The 23,952-nt window shown below is 43.6% G+C and overlaps 2 protein-coding genes across 2 annotated transcripts in view; both read left to right on the plus strand.

Moving 5' to 3' along the window:
- LOC119163154 (uncharacterized) overlaps window positions 1-23,952 on the plus strand; it is a 511,564-nt gene that overhangs the window by 100,955 nt on the left and 386,657 nt on the right. The window lies entirely within an intron of this gene.
- Window positions 20,761-23,952, plus strand: part of LOC142771995 (uncharacterized) — a 34,997-nt gene continuing 31,805 nt past the window's right edge. Inside the window, exon 1 of the mRNA XM_075874056.1 lies at window positions 20,761-20,894. Within this exon, the coding sequence (XP_075730171.1) occupies window positions 20,811-20,894 (84 nt within the window). The 5' untranslated portion in view covers window positions 20,761-20,810. The remainder of the gene's footprint in view (window positions 20,895-23,952) is intronic.

Genomic DNA, 23,952 nt, shown 5'->3' on the forward strand with positions numbered 1-23,952 from the left:
TCTTTGCCATGAAGCACACTGTGCTGATAACCCGAAGTTCTCAGCCAAGGCACGTGAAATCCAAAGTATTCAAATCGTAGACAGAATACGATGCTGCCGAAGGGATGCCATTGCTAAAATTCAGACCAGAAAATGAAGGGTACGCAGGTGTAGCTATCCGCTATTACATATTAAATGAAGTATCATTTTCCCTACAATTTCTGACATGATCGAGAAGGCTGTGGATAAGGCTATGCAACGCCTTGCTACCATCGTGTGTGAGTCACTCTTTCATAATATAGTTAACCAAATCGAACAAGTCTATGGGGCGCCGATAGATATAAGTACGGCTTCAGAAAATGCTTAGTCTACACACCCGACAAGTGAGGCATAATCTGAGATAACTCCGTCGGACGCACAGTCTGCAGAGCCCTCTGGGGAAAGCGTTCAGAGGCAAAGCCAGGGTGAACAGGAAGCTTCTCAGAATACACAAGATATGGACATGAATATCAAATGCCTAAAGCGTTCTAGATCTCCTGTATTGAAAAAAAACCTGGCTCGCCGAACCATGTAAAAAGCAAAAAATACCAGAAGGACAATCTTTCGAAAACAGATTTTCTAAAAAAAGTATTTTAGATAAGGTAGTGGCTGAAACCATTCTAACAAAATCAAGGTGTCTGTTAAAATGATACATTAGAATTGCTGATCTCTTCACTCAGCCATAACAGATCTGTCATACCTGTCTTCCGAATTCGATCCCGCTAACATTGCATTACAAGAAATTTGGGTTTCCACACATCACTTGTTTCACCTACCCACCTACCGAACTTTTCGCCTACACCATCCATCCAAAGGCGGCAGTTTAGCGTTCTTTATAAACAATAAAATTAGTTTAAAAGTTAAACTCTCATACAAATGTATGTCTTCTGAATGCAAAATTTTCGCGTTAGATATTACCGTGCCTGGATGCTTGCCTTTCTCACTACTAAATGTCTACTTTCCGGTAGGCGTTCAAGAGACGAGATAGATTGATATATATGACTGCTAATTCAGGCTGTAAAGAAAATAATTATAGTTGGCGACTTGAATGCTCACCATGCAAGCTGGGGTTTCAGAACGAATCAAAGTGGACAACGGTTGTGGGACTGGTCAGTAGAGAACAAATTATTGTGCCTCAACGCTAGAATTCCAACATTTATTCGAGGTCACTCACTCTCCGCTTTAGATTTAGGCTTTGTAAGCTCGGCTATTGCAAGTACATCGTGGACAGCCCTTGATTGTGCCTCCAACTGTAACCACTTTCCTATAAGGTTTGCGATTGCTTGCCCCGTTAAACCACCATGCTTTAATGCCCGAATCTATACAAATTATTCAAAATTTCAACACGACCTAAAAGCTGCTTTAGCCTCTCCCTTTCAAGATAGTGATGACGCTAAAGCTATGGAATGAAGCGTAGTAACTAAAAGGACACACCAAATCGCTCAGTTTGCTGCTCCATCGGCGAGGAGAGTACCCTATAGCTCCTGGTGGAATTCCAACTGTTCACGAGATTACAGACGACGACAGACAGTTTTAACGAAGCTAATACACAATCAGTCCCCCAAGAACTGGTGAGATTATAAATTTCTTGCCGCTGTATTTAAACGCACAGTGGCAAAGCTAAAGAACAATATAATAAAAGACATTTTCATTTTCTCTGGAAGCCGAAAAATAAAAAAAGCTATATTTTGATATATGCTATCTCACAAAATCCTGTCGTCTGCAGTAAATACTGATTATGAAAAACTATCCTTCGAAGAAATCAAGAACTCTTTAGAGTCAATCGGCAGAGGTCTAAAATTTGATTTTTCTCGACTATGGCTTTCAACTGGCAAAGGTTTAGCATAAGCACTAACTTCGAAAACGTAACACTGTCCGAAGCATCAAAAGTAATTCGAGATCTACCCTCGTCAGCTCCTCGTCCAGATAGAATCGTAGTTCATCTGATTAAAACTTCAATCAAGCTATCCCCCGTCGACGTACTCAATCTCATAAAATACTCTTTAAAGAGCGCCTGGATACCGTATGACTGCAAAATGGCTAAGGTAATCCCATTGATAAAAAGCAAGGATTAGGTTTTAACATAGAAAATATCAGACCCATCTCGCTAATTTCTAACCTCGTGAAACTCATGGAGAGGGTCCTGAATGGCCGAATAAAGTTCTGGATGACAAAAAAGTTAATATTAAAAATAAACCAAATTGGTTTTAGCAGTGAACGCTCACTTTGGTGCACCCATGCGGACCTACAGATTTGAATACATCTTGCTCGTGAAAGAAAACAGTATGCCGCATTAGTACCTCTTGACGTAGCTAAAGCGTATGACAGTGTCGAGCACTCTATTTTACTGGACGCCTTGCAGAGCCTAAAGTTTTCTCATTATATTGTTGATTAGATAGCAGAATTTTTAAAATCAAGAGAATTTTACTGCACGAAGGATGGATGTTGTTCCCATAAGGTCAAACAGAAACGTGGTGTTCCCCAAGGGTCCGTCCTATCTTTAGCGTTATTCAATATACTGATGAGCTCTATTCCAATTGTTCATGATGTCAGTGTCTACGTTTATGCAGATGATATCGCGTTCTTCACTGCAGAGACCGTTATCTACTCACTACACAAAAGTTGCAAAGATATAGTATAATCTAGAAATTTGGTTGCAATCCATTTTATTATATTGAAAATCAGTAAAACAGTGCTCTGTGTGTTTTTCATAGCGGATTCAGTTTCAATTTTTGTATTATATAATCGAGAACCTATTCCCCAAGTAGATTCAGTCAAGTACTTAGGAATGATTTGTAATAAAAAGCAGAAATGGAGCCCACACATAGAATATATAACAGTAAAGGCACAACGGGCGTTAGGTTGATTACTCAGGCTAAGCAACAGAAAATACAGGCTGTGCAGAGACACGATCTTAATGATATATAATATGTATGTGCGAACACTATTGGAATTTGGGTGTGTATTATTCTCGGGGTTCGCTGGGTATAAAATAAACCGCCAGTAATGTTCGAGCGGGAAGCCCTGCGAATATGCCTGGGACATCCCAGGTTCGTGGCGAATAATGTAATGTATCAAGAAGCGTGATCCTCAACACTCCTCGGTCGATTACGCAGCCTAACGGTACAAACCGTCTTAAAGTTCTACAGTTTACAAGCGCGAAGATCAGAGTGCGCATTTATCAGCGACCCTGACTTTTTCTTTTTGCACATTGGCCTCAATTTCATACACCTCAGATAATTTTTGTGAAAAAGAAACTGGATTGCCTAATTGAAGACATTGGCACGGTAATCGAAACTGATTCCTCAACGTTCAACATTACGTTAGAGTATGATGAAATCAACCCCCCACAAGCCAAGTTGTGATCTTTTCTATTTTCACCGCTACAATAAAAGATTACGTGGTACATGCTGAAACAAAGAATGTAATAGCTACGGAACCTTCTGTCAACAATGACAAGGCAGGCGTAGGAATCGCGTTTGATTTCTTCGGCTGCTCCTTTTCAGTGAGGCTTACCCATTTCACTCCTATAATTCAAGCCGAGCTAGTAACTATTATTTTAGCTCTTCGGAAATTTTCTACAATCGAAACCTGTGCAATCATCCTAACAGACTCACTTTCGGTGTGTGCAGCTCTGATAACCTCAGAACAATCTCGTGCCATAGCAGCAGTCCACACATTAGCACTGCCACATTTAAAACTCCTAATTCTAGTGTGGATTCCAGGTCACTGCGGATTACAAATAGATGAATTGGCAGATGCCTTGGCACGAGCATCACTTGATGGATTAGTGATTTCGGTGCTTCCCGAATTAGAATACTTATCAGGAGTTAGATATAGAAAATTCGCTATTTTTGCAGTTAGTTTGGAAAATATCACATAATGGCCAGGTTATCAGCACCACAAATTCTCAAGGAAAGCCACGTAGAGTGCGTAAAAAAAACTTGAAAATGTCATCGCCAGGTTCCGGTGCCATGTTCCCCTAATAAATTTTTATTTACACATAGCTGGTTTGACACTTTCCCCCTTTTGTTCATTCAGCGAAGCATCAAAAACTATTGAACATTATTTTGGCTCATGTAAGAACTATGCAGAACTTAGAAAAAGTCTTCTAGCTATTCCTTTTGCAAAGCTAGGTTTAAACTTAATGACAGAAATTATTCCAATTTTTTATGCCTCTGTTTTAAGAAATTGCCACAGAGATGCATTCGATGTGCTTTGTAATTTCATTCAAGACTCTAAACGTTTTGCAACATGAAGTCCACCTCAACAAATACTCAAAAAAATAGCGGGTCGAGAAGAAATTTCCGAAATGTGCATAAATTAGCGTTATAATAAATAACCGGGTTTGGCAAAACCAGCTGTCTGGTCGGCTCCCAAAATCATGGTATAGTTATGGGTGTCTATTTCCTTGTTGAGTTTTTTCTCACTGCCTGAACCTTCGTTTTCTTTTTTTATGATACTGTCTTCATTCTACAACTTTTTTTTCCTTTTTTTGTTGTAAGAAAGACTGCAGTGATCGTCCATATGAGGCTATATGTTCTCTTGGCGAATCTCCCAAAGTGGGTATGAGCCATGAATCAGAGGCTACAACAAAAACAAAAAACAAACAAACAAGCAAACAAACAAACAAACAAACAAGTTACTCTGGTTCTAGTCAACTGCTGCCTGTCTGTCTTGTTTTGTTCGTGACATTACTGGTGACGATGATGGTTACGTGTACTTTGACGGTGTCAGCCATCTTAGCGACAGCGACATCTCCCAGAGCAAGAAGCAGCCACTACCTGCATGGGTTACCTCCTATATTAGGTTCCTTGGCATCGACACCCAGAAAGATTACGGCTCCGACGACAAGCCAGGTGGTCCAAAGGAGCAATGCGTATGGTTCTTTTCTCGCGCATGTTTATCATGTGCCACAGACACCAAAACCGTTTCATGGAGATATTTTCGAAGATGTTGGTGACCGGCTCGACCACTTTGGTCGGGTTGCCACTATCGACGAATTAAACGATGTTCACACGCTGCGCAAGATTTACTTCTTCTACTCGAAAAACTTTGCGAAGACGTGGTACCAGAACCACGAGCGCTCCTTTGCGACATAGCAAGAGTTTAGCCAAAATTTCCGTGACACCTACCGCAACGCTGAAAGAAAGGAGACGACTTAACAAGCCATATCTTTCAGTAACCAACGCCCGAAAGAACGCGTTTCCATGTTAGCCGAGTACATGCTTCGGCTCTTCAGGCGTGCCGACCCTGCCAAGCCAGAAGAAAAGAAGGTACGGCATTAGATGCGAGGTGTAGAAGAACAGCTTTTCGCTGGACTAGTGTGCAATCCACCAAAGACAGTCACCAAGCTCATTCGTGAGGGAACTTTGATGGAGCGTACCTTGCAGTAGCGGTCGTAACAAAACGAATGCCACATCCCGGCCACCGCATGCTCTATTCGATCTGACAGCAAGAGACCGGCCTTCGCAGGCTTCATTCGAGGTATCGTGCAACATGCATTCCGACAGCTTCAGGCAGTGGAATCCCGTTCGCTAGTGCCAGATATCGCAGATGTAGTCAGACAAGAAGAGTTGCATTCAGTCGCACCACTGGCACCAATCGCACCACCAATAACTGAGGTCCACGTCCTCATATATGCGGCTGCATTGTGATCCTCTGCGCCACCGACTACAGGTCCCGTTATGCAGACAATGTACCAGGCTATGCCCCCCGTCCTAGACACTGCTTTGAGCCCACCTCTCAGCTCAAGGTTTCTAAGAACACACTCCTATCTGCCGGCCTCAAGACAGAGTGCTAGCAAGGCAAGCAGCTGGGGCACCTCGGATAACCACCCGCTCCGCTATCACTGTGGCGAAGCGGGTCACGTGTGCCTGAACGGTCAGTACCGCGAACTAGGTCTCCACAGTTTGCACCTTGAGGCTCGATGGCCACGCTATGTTGAGCGCCCACGCGAAATCGAAGCCTATATTACAGACCAGCGAACTCCCTCGGCTGTTCCGCATCACCAATCAATATCACCATCGTCTCACCGGTTTACGTCGCCCAGTGTGCCCTGATCGTCTTCAACTCCCTTCAGAAACTGGTCACCAGGTCCCCGTAGGGGAAGCTTGTAATGGCACTACTGGGAGGGAAGTCACTGTGAGGCAAACTTTTGAAGACCCTCCTTCGACGCAACAACGTGACGACGACAATTCCGGTTTTTCAGTGTTCCCCGAAAGCATGAAGCTGGTACGTTTCTGCCAAAATTGCCGTATTTGTTGACAATCATTCTGTCAACGCCCTCATCGACACATAACTAGATAAGAGAGATGCTTGGGCTAGTTGGTGATTGTGAATCAACATATTTGCACAGCACAAGACTACGAGTAGTTACGACGCAATTACAGAAGAAGAGACAAGGACAGATGGAGCGCTGATTTCAACTGACGTTTTACTAGCAAATACGCTGGAAATATATACCCATGACAGAACATCACCGCGCTATTGCACAACCTATTGCATCCTAGCAAGGCAATCATCATCTTCTTATATGGTTACGACACCACAATTCAGCACAAATTCGTAATCTATTGTGTCGAAACCAGAAGCTCGATTTCTTTTTTAGTCAGAGCCGCACAATCACACAACCTATTGCATGTATCAGCATGCCTTAGCTTGTACTAAATAGAAAAAAAATCGAGTTTCTGGCTTAGACACAATATATCGTCAATTTGTGCTGAACTGTGGAGTCGTATCCATATAAGGAGATGGTGATTGTTTTGCTGTGATGCATTACGTTGTGCGATTGCGCGGTGATATTCTGTCACGAGTATATATTTCCAGCGTTTTCACTAGTAAATTTCAGTTGAAGTCAGCGCTCTTTCTGTCTTTGTGTGTTCTTCTGTAGTTGCGTCGTAACGACTCCTAGTCTTGCACTGTGTAAATACGTCGACACTGGCGCCAACAATTCCGTGATGAGCTCCGCCCTGGCATCTCAATTTGAGGAACCTTACCACACCATGGGAAGGAACCCAAGTGCGCACGGCAGGTGGCCATCTGGCGATGCCTACTGGTTTGTGCACGGCGTATATTCGAATCCTCACGTCGATATTTACGGGGTATTTCTTTGTATAGCGAGAGTGCTCTCAGCCAATCACCTTGGGAGTGGACTTTTTTCGTGAATACGGCGCAGTCATTGACCTCCTTGAATTACTTGTGTCGTTTCAGTATCTGTTTAGTGCGGAAATTATCAGTTCGCGATTCTCGAGGAGAGCGCTCTCAGATTCTTTAACTCTCTGGCCTCGAAGCAGTCTCTCTGTTAAGGTATAATTGGGCCAGGAAGTGTCTGACAAAATAATGGCGGAGGCCGATTCGTTTCCTTATTTGGCCACAAATTTGCGTTGCCCGAGGAATCATCCAGCCTAGCAAAGACATGCTCATGTCCCAATCATGAACTTCAGCGACGAATATCGCCACCTTACGAGACACACTGCCAGTGCATACTTTGAACAACTTGCCGATACTGAAGGTTCGTCCACGTTAGCTTTCATTTCGTCGAACAACCACCTTGACGAGGCTTTCGCGAGCACTCTCGACGTGGACGAGGGTCTACCTTCGGCACAGCGAGAAAGACTTTTGCGTATACTCGGCTCATATCGACACTGCTTTACTACAACGTCGACGCTTAACCAGACTCCATTTGCCCAGCATCGTATCATTACAGAACCCGCCGAGAGACCCATCCGACAACATGCCTATAGGGTGTCCCAAAAGGAACAAGACACTATGCGTGACCAAGTCCAACAGATGCTTCATGACGACGTCATCCAGCCATTGACCTGTCCCTGGGCTTCGCCACTTGTGTAAGTAAAGAAGAGTCGGATGGTACGTTGTGCTTTTGCGTTAATTACCGTAAATAAACAAGGTCACCAAAAAGGATGTTTATTCTCTACCTCGAATATATGACTCACTGTACCGTATACGCAATGCTAAGATTTTTTCCTACATAGCTTTGCGTAGTGGCTACTGGCAAATCACAGTGGACAAGCGTGACTACGAAAAGAAGGTTTCTATTACTACCGATGGCTTTTACGAGCTTAAAGTCTTGTATTTAGGTCTGTGCTCAGTGCCAGCTACTTCCGAAAAATGATGTAAACGGTTCTCACAGGGCTCAATAGAAAATCATGTCTGGTTTACCTTGACGACGTCATGCTTTTGCAGAAACGTTCAAACAACATGTCCAGTGCCTTGAGACAGTTCTACATGCAATCAAAACAGCGGGGCTTTCTCTCAAACTGGAGAAACGCCATTTTGGATACGAAAAACTGAAGTTCCTTGATCATGTTGTGAGCCATGCCGGCAGCCGTCCAGATACGGAGAAAACCGGTGCCATTGCCACCCTCTCCGAACCCACAAATAGGCGCGACCTACGCCCACTTCTGGGGCTCTGTGCGTACTACAGGTGCGTTGTGAGAAGCATTTAGAAGAATGCTGAACCCCTCAACAAGTTTACAAAAGATGGTCTTTCGTTTGTTTGGGGTCTATACTCGCACTATGTGTTGAACACCCTTAAAATCGTCCGCAGGCTCCAATTGTATAAGGTCATTTGGACGAAAGCGCCGACACGCAGGTACACAAAGACGCCAGCGACATTGGACTGGGAGTGGTACTGAGTGGCATAATGGTGCAGAGCGCGTGATCGCTTATGCGAGCAGAACTTTATCCCCAGCGGAGAAGAACTATTCTGCGACCGAAAATGAATGCCTCACTGTTGTCTGCGCCATAACTAAGTTTTGTCTATACTTGTATTGCCGGCCATTCAGTGTAGTTAGCGACCACCATTCTCCTTGTTCGCTTGCGAATCTGAAAGATCCGCCAGGTTGCCTAGTACGATCGACCCTTCGCCTACAAGAAGTCGACGTCACCATCGTCAATAAATCTAGGCCGAACCACAATGACGCTGACTGCCTCTCAAATGCACCAGTCGAAAATAAGAGCACTGACCTTAGAGACGATGACATTTTTCTTTCTGCCGTATCAGCAAGCATCTTGGCTTAGCAAAAGCGTGACGACTCGAAGCTCATCCCACTGATGGACAACATAGAAATACGCAAATCTCACCCTCCTCAACTTTTCGCACGCTCGCTATCCTCCTTTTGTTTTCGAGATGAAGGGCTTTATAAAATTAACTTTGTTTCTACACATTCTACGTATCTGCTTGCTGCGCCATGCTTGTTGCGACATGTTCGTGGCATGAAGAGGCATTGTCCGGACACCTCGGCTATACGCGCACGCTGCAACGGATTCATCACTCCTACTTCTGGCCACGTCTCGCAAATACAGTCAAGCACTACGTTTGCACATGTCGCGACTGTCAGCAACGTGAAATTCCACCTGTACTACCAGCAGGACTGCTAACACAATAGAGCCACTGAAGGTGCCTTTTTATTAGATCGGCATGGACTTTTGGGGATAATTTCCGAAGTCATCGTCTGGGAACCACTGGATTGTGGTCGCTACTGGCTACTTAACACGCTAGTGCAAAATGGAAACGCTCCTAAAAGCTACCGCAGCAGACGTCACCCAATTTTTTGTTAACAACATTGTCCTACGTCGCGGTGCACCAGCCGTCGTCGTTATTGATTGTGGGACAGTTTTCACTATGAAGATGATGCAGAAAGTCTTGAGATTAAGTGGCACGAAACATCGTAAATTAACAGCTTACCACCCGCAAGCAAACGGGCTCACTGATCGACTTAACAGCACAACTGCCAACATTCTGTCAATGTATGTGGACATCGACTACACGAACTCGGACGATACGCTTTTTTACTTAACGTTCGTGTGTAATACTGCTGCACAAGAAAATTAATACTGGTTTCACACTTTTTCGATTAGTTCATGGTCACGAGGTGACAACAGTGGTCGACGCCATGCTCCTGCCCGACAACTTAGGAATGTTTTTCTCGGATGCCGCCAAGCTCACGCAGTGCGCAGAGGAAGCCCGTCGACTTGCTCGTCGCCGTATTCACTGTCACCGAACCGCAGACGCAAGCCGCTACAATCTTCGTCACCGTGGAGTTATTTTCAAGCCTGGTGAGAAAGTCTGGGTCTTTACTTCTATTCGACAGCGTGGCTGTTTAGAAGAGCTGCTTCATCACTAATTAGGCCCTTACAAGGTCGTACGACGTCTCATTGACGCTCTTTACGAGGTTCTCTCAGAAGGCACTTCGAAACGTTCTCGTCGCCCCTCGCAAACTGAAGTCATTCATGTTTCAAGGCTCAAACCGAACTTTTCGTGCTGTGACTCAACAGTGGAGTGACTAGCTTTATTGGTGACATTGCATAGTTTTTTCCCTTCTTTTTTTTACAATCTTTCCTATTTTTCTGATTTGAATCCGGACGCACATCTTACTGTGCTACTTCGCGTTACGTCAATCATTTTGCTTCTCTAGTACCTTCGTCTCATTTTTTTCTTTTTTTGCCTTCATGTACAGCTTCAAGACGATGGTTCATGGGAGAGAAGGGGGTAAATACTCACGTTACCATTGAAGAACAAGCGTTGTGTCTCAAACTCGTTTTTTTCGGTTGTGAAGAAGAAAAAAAACGTTTTATTGCTCAGGTTCCAGTCAACACCTGACTGTCGGTCTTGTTTTGTTAGCGACAATCTCAAAGAAAGCTCTGCGACATCCACCAGTGTGGCCTGGATTTAAATCCGCATTATTCAGTTACGCTCACCCCGAAACTAATCATGGCCGTTCAAATCACAAATTCGACGCACGCTGCGTTTCGCTCTGGTCGGGCAGCGGTGTTCAATAACTCGAACATGCCGCGGGTTGGCCACCTTAAGCCCCGTTCAACGTTTAATCACTCACGTTCTTCTGGTCGGCACGTAGCTTTCCCTGGTTTCGCACTTGCCTATGACCCCAAGAGTTTGCTTAATCATTATTTATAGATGTTAGTCGTCCGGATGGGGATGCATGACTAAGTGTTAACGTCGATGCGTCCAACTTAAGCGGTGTTACAGCTGTGCAGCACCAATTTACATTGTGCTAGCTTTCACATCAATGTACAGTAATCGACTGCTTTTGTAAGTACACGTTTCACTTTCGTGTTTTACCAATTTCTATGACGGATCGATAAAATACGTTCTTTTATGAGTATTGGCTAATGTTTCTGTCTAAATACCCTGCGACCTGACACATCTCAACTGTCCACGCCCCGCGTTTAATAAAAACACAGCACTGCCTTAGACGTTGCAGAGCAAACGCAAGCATAGTTCCCGTATGTTTATCCTTAATAAATATCTTTCAAGACACCCAAAACGCTATAGCATATATGGTGTCTTGACCTGTTTCTTGCCTCCTCGTTGGCAGACCAGTCCTTTAGAAATGAATGTTCAATAACTAGCTCAGTTCTGTTATTCTAAGCATCCTTCATGTTCATTTAGGTCGCTTTTGGTCTACATCTGCTTATTATTATCGATTTTTTATCTATCTTTCTTTCTCTCTCCGCATTTGTTTCTCCTCGTCTGTTATCGCATCATTGCTTTGCGCTCTTCCTTTCTCCATCAATGTTTGCTTCTATCTCATCATCACCTCTCTTCCCCATGCTCACTTCTCCCCAGCCCTTGTTACATTACGTGCACAGCTGCAAGACGGCAAGTTTGGCCAGTTGGCTTACATTCAAGCGCGAAGGTTTGCTTGAAGTGCACTGATAAACGCACTTTGTCTACAATATAGGAATGGCTGGATAAATGATTGACAACTTCATTGTTTTCCACGTTAGGGAGGCCCGCTACTCTCCATTCCTGGCACACATGCCTAAGTGACTGGGGCCAGCACCTCTGCGATTAGAAGCAGGTGAAGACATTCTGATTCCTCGCGGCTTCTTCTGTAAGGTAGATTGCTTGTTCCTAATAATCAGTGTCCCCGCTCCAAAGCAAGGCTTCGCAAGACTCTCTACAATTGAACTTTGATCCAGCACCTGGAAAGCTATCACACTCCCATTATATGTGGCTGAGGGTCCCTTTCACCCCACAGTGTTTGCATCGATTTTTTCTCGATTGCCTTTCTGCACATGATAGCCCAAACTAGGATTAAGAACTCGGGATCTTGCAAAATCCATCATGCGACTGCCTCCCTATTGTTTAGGCTTTTATCTTAAGCGATATCGCAACTTCTTCAGCCGTTTCCATTTTGAAGCTTCTGACCACCGTATATACAAACGCTCCTCGACTCGACTTTCACCCGTCAATTGACAGAGTTGAGCACTGCGCCGCTGCTCGGCTGAATATTACGCTGCACCCCTCAAGAATAGCAGCAATTTATCACTGATATGCAGTGACTTACCCTGCCTAGAGATCGCACTCCCATCGGCTTTCTCAAGTGAAGGTGGAGCGTTGAGGGAAGGGGCGTTCTTGAGTAGGGGGGTTAAATTGGCAGCCGATACAGTGACACCTTGTCCATCGAATACCAAGGTGACAACCAAGCCCGATTTACCACTTGCCGCATCCCCGTACGCAGCCGACTTCCAGTCCATTGATCCAAAGCATTTGATTATAGTTTGTGCTCTCTTTTCGCCCCTCTCTCATGGGATTTGAGGTGCATGCTTCAAGGGAAGAATGGAAATAATTTTTTTCAGCAGACTTTCAAAAAGTTTTATTTTACTTGTAGTTCTCTATCTGCTTGCAGGCAAACCAAATCCAGGACAGCTCTGCCTGTGTTTTTTCGGCTTAGTCGATCAAGCTGCGAATTTCTAAGAGCTTCCGCCATTTGTCCCAGGTGTTGTGCACTCCCATAGGCGAAAAATTCTCTGCGGAGGTGCTGATTGGTATATTAAAGGCCCTCTTTATGCACCGTCGAATGAGCGAATGTGTTTCTCCTCAGACCTGATGCCCGAGAAAGGCGTGGAATAGCACACACGGCTTATTACGCATGCTTGAAGTAGTTTGAGCACGTATCTTTTTTTGAGGCCGTGTCCTTTCAGCGAAATCCTTCTAAATATTCAGATGTCTTGCGTGGCAAATTCTGCAATTCTTTTTATCAAATGCAAAGCATTTTTTAGCGAACTTCGGCGACTTTGAGCATATCTATCTATCTATCTATCTATCTATCTATCTATCTATCTATCTATCTATCTATCCATCTATCTATCTATCTATTTCTTTATCTATCTATCTATCTATCTATCTATTTAGCTATCTATCTATTTATCTATCTATCTATCTATCTCTCTATCTATCTATCTATCTATCTATCTATCTATATATCTATTTAGCCGCCCACGTTTGCGTGCTCTAATGGTCAGCCCCTTCACTTCGCGTGAACCAAAATTAGCATGGCTGGATAAGATTGTTTTACGAATAGGACGCGCTGATCAAGACATTAAGAATGTCACAATTCTATCACGTACGGCGTCCAACACTTCCCGACAGACAGTGCGAATACCCACGGGCGAGTAAATGCCGCTGGTATGCAGGTATGTGCCACAAGTGATTGACACTTGGTATATACCCTGGAATAAAGAGAACACACCTGTGCAATCTTAACGCGTGATCGTCATGCAACATCCGACATTGGTAGCGTCGACCCGAGGAATGCAAAGTATAAATGTCAAGGTTCCAGATGGAATCGAACGCAAGAATTCTGCTTGAAAAAGAAGCATTTTATCACAGATCTAGCTACACCAGGCCTCGGTGCTGCTTTTCTATATAGACGCATATCTTCATAAAACGTCAATATTGGTTGCAGGGCTGTCTACCCAATTTTATAAACAATACATATCTACTCCTTTGATACAGCCGTCACGTCAGGTTAACGTCCATTGTGATTATTTGCAATTGCGCTGAAGCTGATTTATTTAGCCGTGTGCAGGGCACGGGAGCCACGGGAGCGGCCGCGTCAGCAGCACGTGTAAGTGAGCTCTGCACATATCTGCCTATAACTTTAGAAATTTTGAGTCTAGGAGGGTCAGAGTGGTGTCTATTTGTTCGTGAAGATACAAGGAGTTCAACAGCTACAAATACTCCTATCACAAACGAAAATTTTAAATTTTAGGAGCAGAAAACAGTGTGAATCTGTGAAAAAAACAACATTCAGACCACGTGTTTTTTACGATCGCTTGTAGCTTCGTTAATATTCTAGTGGGAAACTTCCTACTTATAAAGGTGAAAGCCCTTAGGGTAAACCTGACGCTAGTGAAGTTTGATCAGGCTATCTTTAATAGTTCCAGAGTTATTCCTCAATCAAAATTAAGCCTAATCCCTAAAAAGCATAAATTGGTAATTGGTAATTGGTAATAAATTGGTATGTCCGCTTATTATATCAATAAACAGCACCCTATAGGCTAATCAGAGGCCCAACTCCGTACTCTCTAGACCCTTAATTAAGGGGGAAATCAGCAGAAATCTCATTTCAATAAAACATTTTTATAAAAACAACCACAAACTTGACTGATACACCGCTGAAACCTACATTTAGAACATAACAATCCGGGTGCGGCTTTGGCATAGTGGTTAGAGCATCCGCCTCGTATGCAAGAGGTCCGTGGTTAAAATCCCGGTGCCGTGCAGTTCCCAACCGGAAAAAAAAATCCGCGTGTTGATGGAACTGCATTAAGAGGCCTGAGGTGCGGCCTCACCGGTAACCACCGCCGGGAACGCACTCCCTCACCAGAGAAGGATTGGCCACCCTGGTGCAGTATCTGGCCACTACCTCTCACATGCATACATAAAATAACTCACGGCCCTCAGTTCCCAGCAGCTGCGAAGCAACTGACCATGGCGGTGGTCAGATCTGCAACGCAGCAGAGGGTGCTAAGAATCTCTGTACTACAGGCCGCCTTTGGAACCTGAACTTGGCAACGTTTAACGCTAGAACCTTATCTAGTGAGAGAAGTCTAGCTGTACTATTCGAGGAGCTAGAGGGTGTTAAGTGGGATATAACAGGGTTCAGTAAGGTTAGAAGGACAGATGAGGCCTATACTGTGCTACAGAATGGGCACGTCCTTTGTTATCGGGGCTTGGCAAACAGAAGAGAACTGGGAGTGGGGCTCCTAATTCACAGAAACATAGCTGGCAACATAGAAGCATACTATCGCATTAATGAAAGGGTGGTAGGTATTGTAGGAGTTCATTAATTTATATTCAAAAAGACTCATATTGGTCGTGAGTCTGAGTTTCAGGGAGTTTATTGTGGTGAGTTTGAGTCCGACTGAGGCTTGTTAAAGAAAATTTCGCTACTGTGTAATGGAGAGTCCGGCTGTGGAAAATTTTGGCGAGTATGAGTCTGACTTTGTTCTAAGCGGAAGATGTCCTTAACACGAAACAATTCTTCGCGCACGAGAATTACGTCACTTTTATATCTATCTACCTATCTATCTATCTATCTATCTATCTATCTATATTTCTATATAACTATCTATCAACCTGGCTGTCTGTCCGCCTATCTACCTATCCATCTATCTATCTATCTATCTATCTATCTATCTACCTATCTATCTGTCTATCTATCTACCTATCGACCTATCTGCCTGCCTGTCTGTCAGTTTGACTGCCTGCCTGCTTGCCTATCTATCTATCTATCTATCTATCTATCTATCTATCTATCTATCTATCTATCTATCTATCTATCTATCTATCTATCTATATTTCTATCTATCTATCTATTTATCTATCTATCTATCTGGCTATCTATCTGTCCATCTATCTATCCATCTCTATCCAACTATCTATCTCTCCCTCTATCTATCTCTAGCCGCCTCTGTATTGATATTCTCGTGATCAACTCTTTTTGCTTGGTGCAGACCAACGTTTGTATTCGAGCGTTTGAAGGTCTGACAATTATTACAGTGTGGTCTACACCCAAATAACTAAGAAATCGACAGATCTCGAACACCTTCGAAATCGATTTATCAAAATGCGTATGGAGAGAAGGTGTCTATGCTGTGTGTTTCTATAGGAAAAAAAATTGGCGAAAAGTTTACAAATCCCGCTAAATATGTGTAGAAATGTACTTGAAGATGAAAGTAAAATGATCTCAAAAGTTACATATATACAGTTGTTTACAGTTGCGTAAGGGCACCAAAAGTGACGTGGGTATGAGCAACCCATCAGGACGTTGGGTTATACGCAGCTCTTGTGCTCGCGAGGGTAGTAGCCCTGCACACGGCTTCCTAAAGGAACTTCGGTAAATGGCGCCTAGCTACAGTTGACAACAACCTGACGTGATGGATGTATCATTTGAGCACACATGTTAAACTAGTTAGCCAAAACTGTGACCTCAAATGACGTTTCACGAAGATTCGGTTCAATTTCGAAAGTATTTGTAAAAGCTGGCGTGGATCTGTGGTGGAATACTCGATATAAACCCAAAATTGCGGGGTAGGATTCCTGCTGGGACCCTGACAACTATTCTTTGCGTTTGTTGTGTCAATGTGGCCAATGTCACCTTTAAGGGGCGAAGCTCCTTAAAGCGGCATCCGTTCGTCCCTCATCGTAATACGTGACATGTCTTACGCTTTGACATGCTAGGTGGTGCCAGTGGGAGGTTTCTCCCGTGCATTGTTGAACAATAAAAAATTCGCAGCGTGCGCGTTAGCTAAAAGCCGAATTCTCCTGTCTTTCATTCCCCATTAGCAGCCATTGGCATGTACATTGAGCACTATCTGACAAGAAAGGTTTGCTACGTTATACTCGGTAAGCGTATGCTCCTCGGTTATAAAAAGGTTTAGCGAGCGTTGGGCCGCAGTGCCATGAATACAGTGCACTTGTATTTACCACGAACTCGAGGAGGTTAAAGGTGGGAGGTAGACACGAAGCGCAAGGCGCAATATAGTGTACGTGTGCCGACTCTCATTTAGTCCTTAGAATATCCGGTGGATGGCGGCGCTTCTATATGCGAAATATGGGATGAAAACATGCGATATGGTGGTACTTGGAGCGTTGACTAGACGGATGAACGGACACACAGAAAGATGCATGGATGGAAGCACGGATGGCTGCATGAACGGATTGACGCATGGACGGATGCAAGGGTGGATGCATGGAAGATTGCAGGGACAGACGCACCTATGGACGTGGGGACGCATGAACAGACGCACGTGCGGACGGGCGAATGCATGCACGGACGGTCACACAAACGAACGCATGAATGGACGGATGCAAGAGCGAATGAACGGGTGAAGGCTTCTCCCCACTCTCCATCATTCAGCGCGTGGATATGCTACCCTTTTTTTGTTAACGCTCACGCGTTAACTACTCGCTTGTCTGTGCTCACTATTCCATAAAATGTGGAAATACTTTATTGTATTATCTGGTGGACGACTATCCCCGCCCCGCGAGAAAAGGTGATCGTGATACAGCCACCCGTCAACTCGGCGTCTCGTCCTGTACTCGGCGAGCAGCCGACGGGACTCTCGCCTGCTTCTTGCCCTGACGCGCGCCCTCGCGTTGGGGTTCCAATCAACCGTGGCACATGCCCGCATATCTCTGGCGCTTATCCATCTTCGCGTTAGTGTCAGACGTCTGACGGTAAGGGATTTGATGATGTACACGATGGAATTGTTACAGTATTGATGTACTGAACAGGGAATGATATTCGTCAAACTGTCCTAATCGACTATACTACTTTTGGTTTACCTCATGCTTTACGCGTGGTCACGAGAGAATTCAGACCTTGATGGCTAGATAGATAGATAGATAGATAGATAGATAGATAGATAGATAGATAGATAGATAGATAGATAGATAGATAGATAGATAGATAGATAGATAGATAGATAGATAGATAGATAGATAGATAGATACAGTGACTGCAGTGCGCAAAGAATTATTTCACAATTAGGATATCTTCCACATTGAAGAAACTCAGACACACCAAAATTTTCCTCAGCCACACTGTCCCGCACTAAGTCGCTAAATTTTCTTCAACAGGGCTCAGGCGGACTCAAACTCACTACAAAAAACTCCCTGAAACTCAGACTCACGACCAATATGAGTCTGTGTGAATATAATTAAGTGAACTCTTGAGTAAGTTCGCCTACTTATGAATATAGGAGTTATTTGGGAAGTTGTTTAGCGAACATTTCACACAAAGAATGGTATTCTGTTCTTGTGCTTCCATGCATGCTGACGGTAATTTTGTTGCACTTTTTAAATTACGTGTTTTGGAAGTGCACTCACTTGCGGGAATGGTAAGGTTATTTCGTACCTCACCCTCACTTTCCACAGCGTCCCGCAATGCAAAGTTGCTGCTTGCGTGGTGGCTTTTCTGCTCTCAAGAACCGTCGTGTGCATTCATTGTACGCCATTTAAGTGCAAAATTCAGCCTTCAACCAGCTTTGCGCCAATGTTTGCCATCGCTACAGCGTTTAGCGACACCAGCGTGTGACAGGGGACCCACATGTTTGGCAAAAAGTCTTTCTTTATTATCACACATGTCTAGAGGTCTAAATTTATATCATTATGTCGCACAATTATCTATACACATCCTGTCCATTGTATGGGCCAATCGAACAATGAATCAATGCGCTTTTCCAAGTCACTACTGAAAGGTTACGATGCACAATGCGGTGTTTTTACTTTTTAGATTACTTGCAACTCTTACTGCATCTACGTGAGAATAAAATAAAGAAAACATCTAATTGCACTTTCGGAAGAATCACGCAACTAATCGATGAAAACTCCCAGACAGTGGTGCTGAGAAAGTTTTTGGTATGGTATAAGAAGTAATTGTATTGCGAACGGAATGAAATACTTGTAAACGAAAAGACTATGAGCTTCCGGCGGGGACCGAACCTACGACCTTGGAATAACGCGTCCGTTGCTCTACCGCGTAGCTACGGTGGCACTCATTCCTCCGTCCACTGAACAAACTGCATTTAAACGTTTGAGCATCAGTCAATGCTGCCAGTAGTTATTGCGACATGCATGGAATACTATTTCTGGCATGTTGACATCTTAGCGCACGTTAACCTTTTACAAGCTTGCAGCTGAACAATAATACCTCGCATAATGCTCTAAGGCATTATCTACCAGAACGAGAATTTTGCTATGACCGAAAGAAAGCAGTTAAAGTTTAGGCGCTCGTTTCCGCGAGCCGGTGAAATAACCTGCCGGATGTGAGTTAACTATTCGCTAAATATTTTTTCTCCTCCTATGTATTACAACTATTCCTGATAACATCTCTTATACGTTTGTTGGCATTGCTGTCTCTTATTTTTGAGTATCCATAGGTAAAAAACGAGCGCCTAAGTTAGCATTTCTCTCGTTTAGCCACCTAAATAATAATTCGTGTTATTTGATGTTTTATGTTGTCTTCAGCACTACCATCATCAAAGTGCTGCCGAGGAAGTGTGGATGACCAATCCCCTAAAATTTATTACTGATCTCAAACCGTATGTATATTTCAACAAAAACACCAAGCCTGTGCACTGCACGCAGGACGTAGACTTTTGAGTAGCAGCCTTGACATGGCCCGTTGTAAACTGGCTTTTGCTGCCAACTGCGAATTTGACTACGATGTTGGCGCTCACCATAGTTCATCATTGTTTCGCGTATACATTTAAGGCTTCGGGTAAATAAAAGTACTCAAAAAAATGCTCATACCAAGATGTGCTGCTGCGTGCTGAATCAGATGTAAAAAAAAACTTGTTGGGCTAGTTGATATAACGATTCTAAAAATTAATTTGTGCGCAAACACACGTCACATTCACACACACACACCCATTCGTCAAAAACACACATTGCGTGTTTTATGCGTGTGTGTGTGTGTGTGTTTGTGTGTGTGTGTGTGTTTTGGTGTGTGTGCGTGAATGTATCGTGTGTTTAAGCTAGAATTATTTTTTGAAAACAATCAGATGTGCAGCGATGAACGAATATATCGTGTCGTTGATTCACCTTTTTATATTTATCTGTGAACCGTGTAAATCAGACTACTTTTTGTAATTTGAATTAAACTGCGATATTAAGTTTCGGCAAAATATTGAAGGTGAGTAATAGAAAGGTAAATGATTGCATCGCTGTAATTAAACGGTTCTTTCTAATAAGTGACATTTATAATAAATTACCCTCAAATGGCGCAATTGTATTTGTAATAGGTGACTGTTTTTTTATTACGCGTACAATTAGACGTACGCACAGATGCAACATGGCTTCAACGCATCACTTCCGACAAGTTCATGTGCCACCATCTGCAAAAGAGTAATCGATAATGAAAAGTGAGATGATTGTCGTCAAGAGGAAGTTATTTTACAACGCGTGCATCGTTGCAAAACGCTCCCTCTATTATTAGTAAGTTCTAAGCAACACTTCAATGTGTCATTATGGTTATGAATGATGTACCTTCCAACCAAAGGTTAGTAGATAAATAGAAAAAGAATAAAAGCCCATTTGAAACAAGCAAAAGCTTTCTAAGTGAAGAAAATTTGCTCTTGTTCACTAATAGAAGCCTGAACCAATAACTCTTCCTGGTAGTATCAGAATTTTTCTTGTTTTTCAGCAATTCATGTATATTTGACATTTTTGCTAAAAGCAGGTTGTGACAATTTTTCCGGCGTCAAGTTTCCTGTGCTGCAGTCATAAAACTTCGACAACATGCCGAGGATTCTGCAGCTGAGTCATTGTAAAACAAATGATGAGTTGGACATATATGACGTTCTGTGAGTGAAAAATTCCTATACATCAGCGTCAAAATGTTTTATAAAGGGCAGGAAAGTAGTATGAACTCGTTTAAAACATTGTAAGCTGCCGATCGGACGAAGCTTCGCATTGGGGGTTACAAGCATCACGAACCGTGAAAGAAAGCGACATGCTTATAGGGGCACCCGCAGCCGTACTTCTCCTCATTTCCTCTGACCTTATGATTCATACAGCTGGATTGGATATCAAGCAGGTCAGTTAATATTCGCGGGGCATTTTTTATATCTATACTAGACCTCATACAGCTCATTTCGATGTCAAACACACCAGTAAATTTATCGGAGTGTTTATAGGCCTTCTGAAGTTTTGATGCGCGAAATGTCATAACCGATATTACAAGCATGCTATTCAGTTGTCCTTTTATACTAATTTATGTCAGTGTTAGGTTGAAATTTGTAGGCTTTGATAGGTAAAAATGATAGACAGGAATAATCGAATTCATGCCACCATTCAGCTCATAGGCGTACCACACTGGAGCTAATTTTACGTGTGCTTCATGCTTCTTTCTGTCCGTGTTTTATCCTTGTACCAATAAGCAAACTTTTGGAAAGATTTACAAAAACACATAGTCATGAAATGTGGCGGATAACTTTACGAATGATTTATGAAAAATAAATAAAGAATTAACTAAGAACAGTTACTTCATCCTACAGAGTATAAACTAGTGCTTTTCAATAAATTCAAAAACTAAAAATTAATGGGGTAGTCTACATACTTCACATGTTTCATTCTATTACACCATAATGGCTGTCATTTACTTCTCGGAATTTTGCACCTTCCTTTATCTTGTACGGCATGACAACGCAGACAATGAAAATTTAGTCAGAGTACACGAGGCTAATCGCTTCAATACTGATACATACCGTTGGGGTTGAGCCTGGTTTTATACAACTTGTCAAAATCGGTGGGCAAGGCTGCTCATCTACGGACTAGAATTGCATACATCGAGTGTTGTCGTCCAGCGAGGCCTGTTTGCTTCCACTGAATTCTCGCAATACACATACTACATTCTGACAGCTCCACTTTAATGTAGCTCTAGCTTGGCACATATGATTGCACCAACAAAGTGCCCTTGAGAGGCAGCGTTTCGTTCATTAGAGTGATACACAGTTCAATTGAGATCTGCGCTTAAGCACGAGTGCAAATTTTGTAAAATGATATAAAGGCATGATTGCAGTTTACATGTGTGGTAGGTCTGTGTCAGCCCAGTTGCACTCAGTCTCTCGTGCCCTCCCCTCCCCACTAAGAGCATAGTCAATATCATAAAGAAATGCCAGGCTGAAAAAATCAAACATTGTTTTGGCTCACTCAATTGAGCCTGAGTGGGATTAGCGAGAGAAACGGTTAATCCTATTTTTTAGGTTGGTTTTCTGTGTCATTACATTGCTCGAGGCGTGCGGCTCATTCTTGCTGAATAACCTTGGCTCACTTTTTGCTCTTTATTTTACTTCGAAAAATAAACTTAAATTAACCCTCTTGTACTGACCTTTGTAGCTGCCGACAAATCCCACCATGTTTCTCCTATGTAGCCGCAGCACAGTTCTTCCTTTGAGGTCATGCCTGATGTTGTGGTCAGCGGTGTCGCCAGCAGCAGGGGTCGCTAGACAACAGTCCAGCTGGAGGTTCAGCGAACAGTCACAGCGAAACGGGGATAAAAAACGAGCGTAGTTCTAGCTACGAAAATTATGTACCATCTCCCCGAAAAGAACTTGATGGGATACGAATACTATAGTAGAAGTCACTGATGGGCGAGTTGGTGCATGTCTTGAATAAATATTCAACATCGTGCCGAAAACACAACCACACACAGAAAGAAACAAATACAGACACCCCGGGCACTCACTTACAACTGTTTATTTCTCGAGAAAACAGGCTAATATAAACCAAATCTTCGTCGACACGTGCGCAACGTGATCAGCCCTTCCCATGCCTATTCACACTATCCGACGCGTGCCCTCCAGCCAACATGTTTCTGACTAATACAGGTTCAGTGGCAATTCGCTAACACACTTATTACCCCGTTTGTTTGTGTGATACGCCTCCAAAACTTCCCGTGCTAACTCGTTTTTACTTCCACCCAGGATCCCAATATGTGTGAAGCCTTGTGTGCACTCACAAGCTATAACATGAGAGCTCAGATGCGCACCGTCCTTATTTTTACTCTGAGAGCATGTTCCCTCACTAGTTTATTGACGCAGCACTCCATGTGGCCAACATAGCTATTCCCGTTCAAAAGAGATATTTCATAAACCACCTAAGTAGCGCAATTCGTGAACGGCTACGCGTGCTTCTGTTTGCACCCTTGCGGCAGTTGGGCATGACTTTCATTGATGCGAGGGCTCAACTGCGCCAGTTTGTTTGGGGCAGTCAACACCAGCGGTACAACATGCCGACTCGCCACCTTCTTTATGTTGTGTGAAAGCTTATGAACATAAGGTACCACTTCCAGCAGTTTTTATTCTTTTTTATTCTGATATTTGATGGGATACGAAGCCACAACTATGCGCACGCCATCGACCCGGCTGATACGGGCGTCGACACGGGTGCTGGAAGAACGGTTTGAAGGAAAACTCGGTGTAGCCTTTACTCAAGTTAACGTTTCTTTGAAACGCAGACATGGGTGCCTGGTTGAGTTTCGCGTAAGCCCCGCTGCGGTGGTCTAGTTGCTAAGGTACTCGGCTGCTGACCCGCTGGTCGCGGGAGCAAACCCCGGCTGCGGCGGCTGCAATTTCGATGGAGGCGGAAACATTGTTGGCCGCTGTGCTCAGATTTGGGTGCACGTTAAAGAACTTCAGGTGATGGAAATTTCCGGAGCCCTCCACTACGGCGTCTCTCATAATGATATGGTGGTTTTGGGACATTAAACCCCCCATATCAATCAAACAATGGGTTTCGCGAAAGTTTCAATGCAGAAAGACTGTTCGCTCGATTTAAGCCCGAACGTGGCAAATAGTGGGAACGTGAAGCGAGTAAGGGTACATGCGTCGAGCCGCGACAAACTAGGGAGGGAGTGACGTCAACGCGGGCGCACTGCGAGAGAAGACATGACCTAATTAGCACAATCCCAACTCCTGCAGCCAGTGAAGCGCGGTGCAAAGGGAGGGACAGCGTTACACAGGCAAGACATAGAGCCACCTCGCATCAAATTAATGTGCAGTACACAGTGCCTTGCCGAGTGCCTCCAAAAAGTTGAAGGGAGCTTGAACTGCAATTTCAGTATCAGAATAGGCTGGCATACTTGGGTCCCATTC

This window comes from Rhipicephalus microplus, chromosome 9, assembly GCF_043290135.1.
Source record: "Rhipicephalus microplus isolate Deutch F79 chromosome 9, USDA_Rmic, whole genome shotgun sequence".
NCBI classification, from domain to species: Eukaryota; Metazoa; Arthropoda; class Arachnida; order Ixodida; family Ixodidae; genus Rhipicephalus; species Rhipicephalus microplus.